This window comes from Rousettus aegyptiacus, unplaced genomic scaffold (genome assembly GCF_014176215.1).
Source record: "Rousettus aegyptiacus isolate mRouAeg1 unplaced genomic scaffold, mRouAeg1.p scaffold_m13_p_6, whole genome shotgun sequence".
NCBI lineage: Eukaryota > Metazoa > Chordata > Mammalia > Chiroptera > Pteropodidae > Rousettus > Rousettus aegyptiacus.
Window position 1 is genome coordinate 36,690,906 of NW_023416309.1, and position 13,809 is coordinate 36,704,714.

At 36.9% G+C, this 13,809-nt stretch overlaps 1 protein-coding gene across 1 annotated transcript in view; it reads right to left on the bottom strand.

Moving 5' to 3' along the window:
- The window catches only part of TM9SF3 (transmembrane 9 superfamily member 3), a 57,334-nt gene extending 43,525 nt beyond the window's left edge, over positions 1-13,809 (bottom strand). The window contains exons 1-2 of the mRNA XM_016164157.2: positions 13,517-13,809; positions 4,748-4,943 (exon numbers count right to left, since the gene is read on the bottom strand). Coding sequence (XP_016019643.2) covers positions 4,748-4,943; positions 13,517-13,612 — 292 coding nt within the window. The 5' untranslated portion in view covers positions 13,613-13,809. The remainder of the gene's footprint in view (positions 1-4,747; positions 4,944-13,516) is intronic.

Sequence of the window (13,809 nt, forward strand, 5' to 3'; positions counted from 1 at the left end):
TTATCTCAACAAGATTCAGAAATGCATTAAAAATACGTACGCGCTAGGATGGCCAAAAGTATTGTTATTTCTAATAACAACAACAAAATATAAGCAAGAAAGGGAAGGAAGGAAGGAAGGAAGGAAGGAAGGAAGGAAGGAAGGAAGGAAGGAAGGAAGGAAGGAAGGAAGGAAATCAGAATATCTTATAATTGGGAAAAGAGGTAATTACAATATCCAAGTTATGAAATATTATATAAACACATTTTTTAAAGAATATGAAGACAAACTCGTAAGACATTAAGAAAAATGATTAAAAACTAATTTATACATAACTTATTAATAAGTGCTTAGAACAGTATCTGGCACAAAACAAATACTACATAAGCATTACACATTTTAAAAATCATATATAGGTAACATAAACCCAATTTTTAAAAATTTAAATAATGTAGACAAATGTAAAGAAAAAAGGATGAAAAGAAATGTTAATGTTAATTACATCCAGGTGATTTTTATTTTCTTCTTTATATTTCTATGTAGTTTCTAAATTTGTACACTGATCCTATATCATTGTTAAAATAAGAAAAAATATATACACATACATTCCTTTGAGTACAAAACTGATGTCAATCTGGAAGAGAACAATGTTATCAATGGTTTGAATAAGAACCTATAAAAAGCCCATGCTATTCAAATCAGCAGTTAGCACAAGGTTTAAAGAATTGCTAACAACAAGAATTCAAAATACCTAGATTCAAGATTCAACAGAAAACTGAAATTATTTGGTCTAGCTACAACACTCTGATTGAAACCAACAGTACAAAAATATAGTATCACCTTCTCAGATTTCCAATTAAACAAGGCAGATTAACCACAACTGTATGTTTTTTTCCCTCCTGAAACTCTATTAAAATGTCAATAAAGGAATAAAAAGAATGTACACAGGGAGAAAAAGGAGGAGGCAATGAGAAAAGATTTCAACAAGTTTTCAGAAAATGGAAAACCAATGGAAGAGGGCGAGTAACTAATAAAGCAGGGGAAACCATAAAGAAGGGAGGAAAATGGTGTCACAGAACACAAGAGACAATCAGGACTTGGAGGCATCCCCAACACTGACAGGTAGGGGACAGACACAGGGCAAAACACACAGAAGGACTGTATAAAAATAGGTTTACAGTGGGGTTGGATTCCCAGGTTCTTTCCTCCACCAACTGTACAGCTAGACGAAGTGCCTCAACTTCCCCCCCTGCAGTAGACCAGAGGCACTTTCCCCTAGAAACCATCACCAGAGGCTCCAGAATCAGAGAGAGGGGAACCCAGGGACTGAAAATGGCTGTGGAGAAATTACCTTGAGTAAAGATTTTCAGGAGTAATGAAAGGAGCTGCCCCCCAGCCCCAGCCCCAGCACTTTCCCCACCCTTTGGTTATCAGGCCTTACTACCCAGGCAGATATATGGAGGAAATACTTCATACACTATGCAGTATGTAACTGGTTAAACTCTAGTGCTGAGCTGCCTGGGAATCCTGGGACAAGTTACTTAACCTCTGGGGCCCAATTTACTCATCTGAAAAATAGGGATAAAATACCTCAGAATTTACTTTGAGAATGAAAACAGTCAAGACTGAGAATCACTGAACCAGAAATATATAAGGCTCTACACAGCCCTTGGCATTTCTCTGTCTCTGCAGTACTCAACTTACCAAGTCCACTCTAGAGAAGTAAAAGAAACACTTGTAAAATAATTTCATCCCTCTGTTAAGTTGGGATATTCACATAAGAAAATATTCAAGAGAAAATCAATAAAATAACTGGGAGGAAGGAATTCTCTAGAAGTCATCAAGTCATTATACTGCAATGATTCTCAAATGAGAGTAAGGGAAGTAGACAGTGATCTCCTCTGGTAGGAATTACTATTCCAGATCATCTAATGATCATAAGGAACCGATTATCATAAAGAACAAATAGGCACAAACTGCCCAGATGCTGGACAATTTATTAAGAGCTTAATATGTCTTAAAAACTGGGGATACAACAGTGAACACAAATACTACCATCCCTGCCCTAGCAGAACTAACTAAACTATCCAGTGGGCTAGTACAGCAGCTTGAGGATAAATCAAATCCTACGATCAATAAACTAACTTAACATTTCATAATTGCTAACAGAAAGTGAAGTTGGAATTACAGACCCGTATTATGTGCTATTAGTGTTCATATTAATGACCATTTTTTGAATAGCAAACTATGTACCAGGAACTTTGATAAATGCTCTACATACATTACCTCATTTATATCTGATGAACCTATCAAATGGATATTATTTCCCTTATTTCACAGATGAGATCGAAAAGGTTGAATAATTTGCCCAGGACTACACAGAGGCAAGACTGGGGTGCAAGTCTCTCTGACACTAAAGCCCACATTCTTTCTACTCCACAATGGCAAGGTTCTAAGAGGTACCCTCTGAAATTATAGCACAATGAATTCAGGCCTGATTCAGATACTCGATTTAAAAAATTAAAATATTAAATTTTCTCTAAATGGTCTCAATTTAGTATTTTATCTAGTGGTAGTATATAAGACTACTGGGAAAAAAAGAAACAAAGTTGTGCATAAAATCTCAATTGAGAGACATTCTACATTAGATTTAAGATTATCATTAGTTCCCTAAAATAGTCCATTTAATGACTTTAACTTTATGAAATAATACCAATCCATTTAGCTTGACAGAATCTACTAGGTTAAAAAAAAGTGTGTGTGTGTACACACATATAAGTGTGTATATATACTATATATGTATATACTGTTTTTTTCTAGTTTCACAATATTTCCCAAAATTTTTTCTTACCTGAATATGCTTTCAGAATATCAATAATCAAATACTTGAGGGATAAAAGATTAACAATATAAATACTTCTACAGTTCACATAGGGACAGAAGGTTCGAGTTTCCAAAACATTATTGGTGTGCTATGATATAACTTAGGCAAATCATTTTCCTCTTAGGCCTCCCTAAGTGGAAGTCAGAAGACACAATCTCTAAGGTGCGTCAAACTTTTAAAATTCTATGATACTATAAATCACAACCAGGAAACCTCGTAAAACTTTTCAAAGAATGATCAACTTTATCTTTGAACAGGGCAAGCAATGAGCTACAATAGAAAGAGAAATCTAATCAGCATTTACTATTTCATCTGGACCACTTAAATCAGCAGCTCCCTTACCAGCATATCCCTGTTGCAAAGTACGGAGTTGACAAGACTGCAAAGAATGGCTAATTCTCAGGGAATAACACCTGGCCAGTTCTTTTAGTTTTAACCTAAAGGCGCTCAGTCTAAAAGGAAAATAAATCCCACTTTGACAGTCAATGGAAACTATCCCCCTCTATCTAAATATCTTTCCACCTCAGCTTCATGGAACTAATTAAAGGAAAAATAGTTAAGACAGCTGAATGAGTACTCTTCTTTAGTAAAGAAGGGTAAGGATTTCAAAAAGTGATGAACTCTGTCCATAATAGCAAAGTAGGACTTGGTTTTTGCCTTTTCTCTTTCTCTGGTCTCTCTTTAATAAACTAGAGATGTGCATCAAATATGGAAAAGGACTATGTATGTGAACAAATGTAGTACTGAGATATTCAAAAATCACATACTCTAGTCTAAGTTTCCTCCTTATTTGTGATCAAATATGTAAGTTATCTGATTAAATCAAAACACAAGTCTTGCAGTATGTTAAAAGTATAGGCCAGGACACTATGGTTTAAATTTATAACTTAAGTTATTTTTAAAATATTATCTTTAAAATATCTCATTTCACGTCCTCCTCCCTAAAGTGCTTAAAATACCAGAAGTCAGTTACTCTTCATTTTATACATGTAGACAGAAAAGTCAAAATTGGAATAAACAACTTTACTAAAATCAATACAGTAAAAGAAACAGGATTAAAATTCAAAGCTCCTAATTTCAAGATCCATGCTCTATTCAAAAATCAAGACGCCTAATCAAAGATCCTGCAAAATTCAATTATTTAAGCTTCTGCTCACCAGATTAAAAATGTCTATGCAGGAAACACTCTGCATAGTATTTCCTCTCTGACAAACTTCACAGAGGAAAATAAAAAGTAGTAACATACTCGAAAGACCTGACAAAACAGATACCTGAATAATAAATAGATAAGGAGAATATTTTCCAATTTTAATGAGTTTGACTTAAAATTTAACACTACACAGTCCTTCAAGTATTGGAAGAGTAAGTTAATGAGACACTGATACATTCTAAGCCAGTGGTACAAGTTTGAAATTGAGGATTTACAGAAGATTTTTCAGTATCCATATACTGTACCTCTAGAAATTACTTGATTATGAATTGATGAAGGCCTTCCCCAACCACATATGTCCAATCACTGCAGAGTTTACCAGAAAACAATTTTCAGAAAGAAATATGGTAGGGAAATATAATTTTATTAACAATTATTTATTATTTTATAAATATTTAAAATAAATCTTTATTACTCACTAACATGCATTTCTAAAGCTGTGGTTTTCAACTAAGGGCAATTAGCAACACCTGAAAACCTTTTTGTTTGTCACAACTGGAGAGTGCTACTTGCATCTTCTGTGTAGAAAGCAGAGGCTCTGCTGAGTATTCAACAATGTACAGGACAGCCCCCCACAAAAGAAATTATCTGGCCCCAATGTCAACAGTGCCAAAGTCAAGAAACCCTGGTCTACAATCTAACTTGTACTATAAGAACTAGTAAAGTTTACTTACCTTTGAATTTAATATCAAGACCACTAAATTCCAATTCAACTCCTTGAAGTGCTTCTCCCAGAGTTTCATGGTAATGACTAATACTTTTTTTTGACCCAACACAGAATGGAAGTGAAAAGTACTTATATGTCTCTTGGCGATTATGGTAGGGCCCAACAGTATTCATCCATAAGACAACTTCCTCTTTATCTTGATACTGAAACAAAAAAAGCAAATAAGTATATATTTTTAAAATCTAATGCAAATTAAGGAAATATTTGTTATTTCTCCTAAACAAAAGTGTACTACTGTCTTGAAAAGCTATAAAATAAAATATTGGAAGTTTCTTTTAATCTGCTGATCAATGTTCACACCTTAAAAATGAAACTCGGTGAACTTTAAAATTATATTCTTTGATTATGGTCTCAGGCAGATCCACCTTTTCCAAATTTTGTTTTACAGAAAGTATTGTTTAAACAAAGTCCAATAGCTCATAAGAGTATGCTTATAATTATTACTTGTAAGTTCCGGTAAACCTAGAACCAACAATTCACCATGCTAACACGACAAGGAGGAAACAAAATGAACAGCTTATCCAAACCTCATGTTAAGCATTTGAAACTCCAAAAATCTAATGCTGTCAGCAAGCACAAATAAAATTTCGTCTCCTTTCTGAACTTTTTAACCCCTGGTCAAAGTATGAGGGAAAAGACTAAACAAGAGGAAGAGAAAGCCATACTATGCAATCTCCACAGTTCATTCAAACCATCATTCTATCCTCCTCTTTATCAGCCTGAAAGGCATGTATTGTACATATTTTTTTGAATAAATAACTATGGCTCTACTCATCACTGTGGTCCAATGACTTGGGTAGGTGACTTCACCCTTACCAAATCCAATTGAGTGATCTACCAAAGATTTCTAAGCTCTTCTTAAGTTTAAAATTCCAACGATTCTATGAAAAGCAATTACCCAAGTAATTTTAAAACCAGTAACCCTTATTCACAATATACAGACAACAAACAAGTCAATAGTGCAGAAGTTAAATCACTGAACAATTATGTACAAAGTGCCTACAATGTGCCAAACAATAACTATGTTTGTAACTGAGGATACGGCGTTGAACAAGACATGTTCCCCACCCTACTAGAGCTCAGAGCCTAAAGGGAAAAATGGACATGAATAAACAATTATAACAAAGTAAGGTGCTATGGACCATATAACAGAGGAAGCTATCTAACTAGCCCAACTACCAAATACTCAGCTCCAGTTCTCCATCGAAAACTAATAAACATACATTTTTCAAACCAAACTCATCTCACCCAAATCCACCCCACAACACACATTTTGTTTTCCTAATGGTATCGACACTCTCTGGCACGGAGCTCAAACACCAAGACTTATCTACTCTTATCAGAAGGATCTGTCTCTTCCTTTTGATTCACACTAACCCCATTATAGGACTTAAAGCTAATCACTTCATTCGAACATAATGTATGTCTCACTGTTAATATATGATATCATCTAGGTCATCAAGGAAATAAATTAAATCACTTTTTGACTACATGAGACATCGAGCAAGCAGTGTTAGATGTTAGAGATATACAAATAAATTAAATACTGTCCTTCCCTCTACGAAGTTCATAATCCATAGAGGAGCCAGATAAGTAAATGATTAGCAATAAAGAAATAAGTATTATAATTAAGGTGATAAAGGGTTATTGTAGCAACAATAAAGGAATGATTACTTCTGCTTTGGCAGAGAAGGGTCAGGATGAACAACAACATAGAAAATCATAAGCTGTTTCAAGTAAATTCAGAAAAACAATTGTAGATAATCTTCATGTATGAAGGAATGAATCAAAGGCCTGATGTGTCCATACATCTCCATTTAGTTGACAAACACATGTATGCCACCACTATTCCATACAATACTCATGGTCACACAGCACTAATCAATCAAGGTAATCCTTTCTGCTAAACACAGATACAGATATAATATGAATATAGTGTAAGAATGCTCAAAACAGTGCTCAAAACCAATCACTATCAATTGGTACTGGGACTAAAACCTGTTCACTAGGCATAATTCAATGTATACAAAAAGTATTTAATAAACATGATGGAAAAACACTGAAAAAAGGCTGAAATGTAAATTTCATTAGCAACTTAGTGAAAGAAGTCTGAAGTATGTGAAGGGATTGAAATGTGCAGTGACTGCAATAGACCTTTCTAGAGACAAATGAAAGGGTTACCAGGTAACAAAATATATCTATTTAAGATTAGAATGCCCAAGGAGAGAACCTATTAATGAGGACCTTGCCATTAATCCTGCTGAGAGTCTGCAGAAATGTTTAAATGTTATCCCATGAAAATAAGCACAAGAACACTTTCTCTATAAATCCTAAGATTCGTATTCCTTTAAAAAGACAAAAATTTGAAAATAAATACTTGCTAAAATCAGGCATTCGTTTGATTCCTACAAACTGAAACACAGGACTAAAATAATTTCAGGGTCAAAATGTATGTTTAAACTATATTCTAAAGTTATTTTGAACATTCATGAAACCTATTAAGAGTTGTGATGTAGCAGAGTAGTGATCACATGATGCAAGATTTAAGAAAATATATGCCATTGTGTAGTCTAGGATTCCTTCTGGGAAGAAAACTGAAAATAGTAATTCAAAAAATATAGTGTGTGTTTTTGTATATATGTATGTTATACACACACACACACACACACACACATGCACAAAGTTAGGGTGAATATTAAGGTGAAAATGTTTCTTTAACACTGCTTCTTATGCAGACCATGATCAGATATTATGAACTTAAAATGTTTACTTTTATTGAAGTTCTTGATTGCCCCTGAGAATAAGCACTCCCAAGACAAATTCAAAACAAGAGTTCTTTCTCAAGAGAGAAAATGTGCCTTAAAATATCCTGAAATTAAAAAATACCAGAAAGAAGACTTCACACAACTTTTGAAGGAGAAAAAGGCTTTCCTTCCCTAAAGCCGCTGAGAAATTCCCTGAACTCCCTTACTCCATGGGAAGAATGCCACAAGTAAGGCTCCTCCCTCCACCCCTGGTCGAAAAGCTAGTCTGATTCACTTTCAAAACCTTCCATGATATCCTAGCAAGCTCTTCCTAAATATTTCCCTTGGAAAAACTGAGTTAGCCAATGACTCTGAGAAAGATGGAGTTTTATAACTTACCTGTGGAGTGTAACCATGAGAAGAGGAGGGAGAAAGTAAAGGAAACATAGCAAGTGGATCATGGGATCCCTGAGGATGGTGGTTAATTCCTTCCGTGAGCCTCTCAAGGGAAATAGTCATGAGAGGCCAGCTCAGACTACCTGCATTCCTCACCTCACCATTTCATTCATTTTCCAGCTCTCAGGAGAGTTTTGCTGTTACACTCAACTTCTGGGTTGTCCACTCCAGCCAGAATGGTCTATAATACTGTCTTCCCTTTCTTTCCTGCTCTACCTTGTTTCTTATGGCATTCCCCCAAATCTACAGAGCCCTCCTCTCCACCTAGCCAATTTCTACTTACCCTTCAGAACTACTCAAATCCTCATTTCTCAAATACTCCAATCCTCAGTAAAGCCTTAACAGACCAATCCCTAACTTGCATGATCTCATTATCTTTTCTAAAGTGTCATTAGCTAACACCTAATATGCACATACCATGTGCTAGGCATAGTTCTAAAGGTCTTTACATGAACATTTAATCTTCTCAAAACTTTATAAAATAGGTCCTATTATATTCCCCATTTTACAGATGAAAACAAACTAAAGAACAGAAACGTTAAGTAACTTGTTCAAGATCACAGAACTAATTAGTACCAACTTTATAAATTCAGGGCTACACTTTTGCTAATCCCTAGTCTGCTTCATTAACAAGAGCAAAAACTGAATGAAAAAAAAATATATGAAAAAAATACAGCTGTACAAAGCAACTAAAAACAGTAGAGAATACCAAACAACTTTCCTATTTGAGCCTTTAATCTGCCCTAAAGAAAAAAGCCTCCGTAATAAACTACTAGTGCTCTAATTTCAAAAGGAATGCCCTTTATACTCAAGAAGTCGCCAATGTTGGGCCTGTCCTTATGTGCTGGGCAGGAAGAGACAGAGAAGTTACCTATTTGATAGATCCTAAATTAATTTTTCTCAGAAAGAACACATTAGGCGATAATGTTACTGATACGCTCATGTAAAATCTGAATAAAGAAATCAGAATTTACGTAGTCAAAGGACGGAGGGCTCAGAATAAGCACCCAAATGCCAACATTTTTATGGGATAGTGTTTGCTTTAAATATATATCTGAGAAAGCAAAATTCCGTTCTGAAAATGTTTCAGAAATCATAATTTCAATGCCTTTTAATTATTTAATTAAAACACATACATCGGAATTCTAATACGAATAAATCGGAAGTATATTTTTAGATAGTCTTTTGAGATAATTGCTCTCTCAAAAAGCTTCGTACCTAAATAAATTTTAGTCTACGTACAGTACAGCTGAAAATAGGACACCGAATGATAGCATTTCCTAAAATTAGATCTGTATTAGAGCATTCAAATTCACTTGTAGTAAACAGTGTCTCTTTATAAATCTTCAGAGTTTTAAGAGTTCCTATACTCCCAACAGAGACTAAGACAAAAGGCTGCCAATTGACAAAGTAAAGCAAGCAAAACATTTCTGAAATCACTCAGAGGTGTACTATCTATAGCAGAGGCTGAGAATAAGGCTATTCTAGGTGAAGATCAGGTCCTTCAAACATTACCCACCAGAGGTACAAAGAGCCATAAAGAAATGGGAATTTAACCTAGGTAGGGCCCCAAGTCATAAGAGGCATCTCTAAAATAATGCATCAGAAGTGAACAATGGTCTGGGTCTGTTCACTGTGCTTTAAGCAATAAGGTTTCATGCTTCCCACACCGCATATTCTTTCCCCTAGTAGCTCCCTAATTACTCAAGTCGCTCAACAAGCACTAATTAAATGCCACTTTTGTGCCAAGCACAGGACCTTGATATGTAAAAGGCAAATCTTTTAAAAACCGACTTCGCTATCTAGAGGAAACAAGACCCATAGAAATTCAAGGCTACCATGCAAACCATAAAATGCTTTAAGATTCCTGCACCCTTGATTTAATGTTTTTTTTGTTGTTGTTGTTGTTGTTGTTGTTTGGTTTTGGTGCTGACATCTTTACACAGCATTACTATGGAAATTAGATGTACAAGACAGGTCGATAGAGCAAGGACTGGAGATTAGGAAGCTCAGATTTTTTTCTTTGGTCTTGAGCCAGTCTCTGGGTCTCTTGAGGCCATTAGGATAAGTGTGTTGGATTCAATAGTCTCAAGTCTTTCCAGTTCTAAAATTCTATGATTCTCAATTTGAAATCTTTTTAATAGAGTCCTTTGGACTCTTAGGAGACTCAGTAATCTAACTCTAGATGCTTCCAAGTGCTCAGTCTCAGAAAACCAAATAAGTATAAACCACATCCTACATATCTTTCACTCACTCTACTAGTCCTTTTTATGACCCTTCAATGACATATTAAGAGCCTTATCTTTCATGAAAAGTGTCCTGTAATTCATGTACGATCCGACTTCAAAAAGTTGAAAGGAACACACCTTCATATATTCCAGATATACAGATACTCTAGAAGTCAATGGCACATTTTTATTCTCATTATTCTTCTAAGAATATTAAAAAAGCTTTGGATAAATAAACAAAAGTACCGTATGAGTCAACTGGTCAAGTGAATCCTAATTGAGTAGGTAAAGAAATAAGGAGCTTTGCGGAACTGCATAAAGTGGTTGTTTCTTCCAAGGACCAGCTATGTAATTTGTGGGGCCCAATACAAAATAAAAATGCAGAACTCCTTGTTCAAAAATTAAGAATTTCATGATGACAGCAGAATATTAAATAAAGTGGCCTTTATATGCTTGCACATATCATGTGACTGTCCAGGTCACATGCCTATTAAGTCGGCCCTATCCCTCTTTAATGCTAACCCAGTTTCTCAGTAACAATCGTTATGGAACTAGAGTTAGCCAAACATTTCTTTAAGCATTTAAAAATGGTATCAATAAAGAGAACTACTCGATTTAATACCAAGTGTTTTTACTGTCCCATTTTTAGCATAAAGGACTGTAGAAGCATATCCTATGAGTGTAGAAGACTATTAATTCAGATTGCCTGAGTTTGAATCCTACCTCTATCCCTATCCACCTCACAAGGTTCTTAAAGTATTTAAAATATGAATCTATGTACTTAGAACACTGCCTCCCACATACTGCTACAAAAAAACTTTGTTATTATTTACATCTGGAAACTGGGTTCACAGAAAGTTAATGAAAAGGGTAAACTTAAACTTTTGAAAATTGTTCTTTAATAATTTCACAAGTATTTATTAAACAACTACACAGGAGCCTTTCCTTGGCAATTTTTCTCCTCCTTCAGTATCATTCTCTTTTCATAGGCTACTTCTGCCTTCTAGGTGAGAAAAAAATCCACTTGACCATAGCATTTCAGTACTATTAATCTGGCTAGAGTGAATGGCTAGTTTTCAATAAACATTTTCAAGAAATTTGGAAGAAATAAAATAGTTTGGCTTATAGCCAAAAATATATATGACTGACACTTATTTAAATTTTATACTTATATCTTAATGCTATTATTTCTATAACTTTTTGGTTTTAATAATAGGTATTAATAATAGGTAACTAAGTGAGAGCAGTTCAAAGTAGATATGAATGAAATGAATTCTAAATTTTTAGTCCAGGAATTACCTCATGTAATATATTCTCAATTGTATTTGTATTCAATTGTAATTGTATTCAATTATTGATATAAAAAAATTTAAATGTTCCCGGCAGCAACATTTCAGTGAAATTCATATTTACATTTTAAACATGTAAATTAATCTAAGGCCTCTTTACACACTTCCAATTTGTAAAATTTTAATTAATAGTTTTCCCCATTTATAGCAGGTTATATAAAACACAAGATTTTTCTCAAAAGTATACTACTCTTAAGCTTATAGACCTGTATGGTAAAACTAAAGAGAGTTCTAAGTTTTACATGGTAAATTTCCTTAAGTGTTCAAAAAAGTGGAAACATATCAGTAACCACACTAATAACTAAAAGGACGCCTATTAGGTATGATCAGTTCTTAGTGACTCACAGACATGGACAACAGACTGGTGGTTATCAGAGGGTAAGGGGAGACGGGGAAGGAGGGATGTAGACAGGGGAATGGGGTTAAAAATGTGGTGACAGAAATCTAACTATGAGTGGTGACCACACAATGCAATATATATATATGTCTTACTGTTAAATTGTACAATTGAAACTTATTAGATTTTATTAACCAGTGTTGCAATAAAAAAACTGTTCAGATGCCCCCCCCCAAAAGAAATGAACAGTTTTTGCCTTTTGAGACAAGTTACCTGACAGAACAGGAAATGGTTTTTAACTGTTTAACCTAAGAACACAATTATCTTAAGGTGAAAAGTCACAAATAAAGCACAAAAACATGTCACTGATGTGGGATTTGTGGGTCTAAAGATATATACAGGTTAAGAAGTTTCTGGCTGTGATTGAAGGTAAAATAGCCAAAGTTTAGACCTTTTATTAGCTAAAATAAGAGTCCAACTAACCCAAGAAATACAAGAAGTCTCGTTAATTACAATAAATTACAATTAATTACAAAATTACAATTACAATAAATAAAACCTAAAGTACGGTGCATTGAATAAATAAGGACGATTGCTTCAATTCCTCACCAAGAATGAAACGCCACTACTTCAAATCTTTCAGATTTAGTACACACAACCTCTAATGCAAGATCATATCATCAATGGGTTAAGGTATAAAAAAATTACTGGCCAAGTAATCTCTCAATTTACATGACTTTCCTGTCTTGCTCACAACCTACCATTCTGAAAACCAAGTTTCAGCCTTAAGTGAGTCACTTCAAGAGTCGTTTACATCCATACCAATTAAACAGCCAATAAACTTCAGGATAAATGCAAAAGGGGCTGTTCCCAGCAGACAATTAAATTGGGAAATTCAAGACTCCTCATTTCAGAAGTGGCCCTAGTTAGCGACAACTGGGATGGGAGTCTCACCTAAGGGCTGGAGAGGGTGAGGAGAAAGTTTCACAAGGCCTTGGAAATAAGTACGTGCAGGCGCATGTACACGTGTAAACTGCTCTTCACCCCAAGTCTATAAATGTTCTCTCCACGCCAAGGTTTTGATCCGGTTTGGGCAAGAGGGGAAAATAAAGGCCGGTGAGGACCATAAAGAGGTAGATATTTCCTGGTTGGTGTATGACGGGTAATCGTGATGCATCCATCTTCCGCTGTGTCGTAGCCCCCGGTAGCCAGAGCACAGCTTCTTCCCGGGGGCACTAGCCCGAGCCTGGGTACCTGGGGCCCCCACCCCTGCGGCGAAGTGAGCCCAGACCCTCACCCCGATCCTGCCCTGGTCCCCGGAGCCCCCAGACCCGAGGTGGGGCGCTATTTAGCTCCAGGCAGGGGAAGGAGGCCCAGGCACTCCGGACGTGGAGTCCTCCTGTCCGGGAGCGCACGGAAATGCCTCCTCCCAGCTCCCGGGGTTCCTGCTCCGCCAGGCCTAACCGGAAGGCGCCTTTGGACGGCCGTGGGGCTCAACCCGGACACCGGGCTTTCCAGGCCGCGCTGGGCCTGCCCGAGCGGCGAGCGGGGGTACGGGGGAGCGGGCCCGGGGCGGCAGCGTCGGCCCGCGACACCTCTCACCGTGTGCTCGTGCTCGTCCGCCCGGGCCCGGGGCAGCAGTAGCAGCAACAGCGCGGCGGCCGCCGCCACGCCGGGAACACACGGCAGCGGCCTCATCCTCCGCGCTCCCACCGGCCCGGCGCCCGCCCACCGACTCCTCCTCCGCCGCCGCCGCCGCCGCCGCCGCAGCCGATTCGCATCCACGGGGCGCGGATAGACGCACGGGGCCCAGGCCCAGCTGCTGGCTCCTCGGCGCCGCCGCCGTCACCGCCCGCTTCCGCGCCTCCCCCGCCCCCAGCGCCTCCTCTGCCACT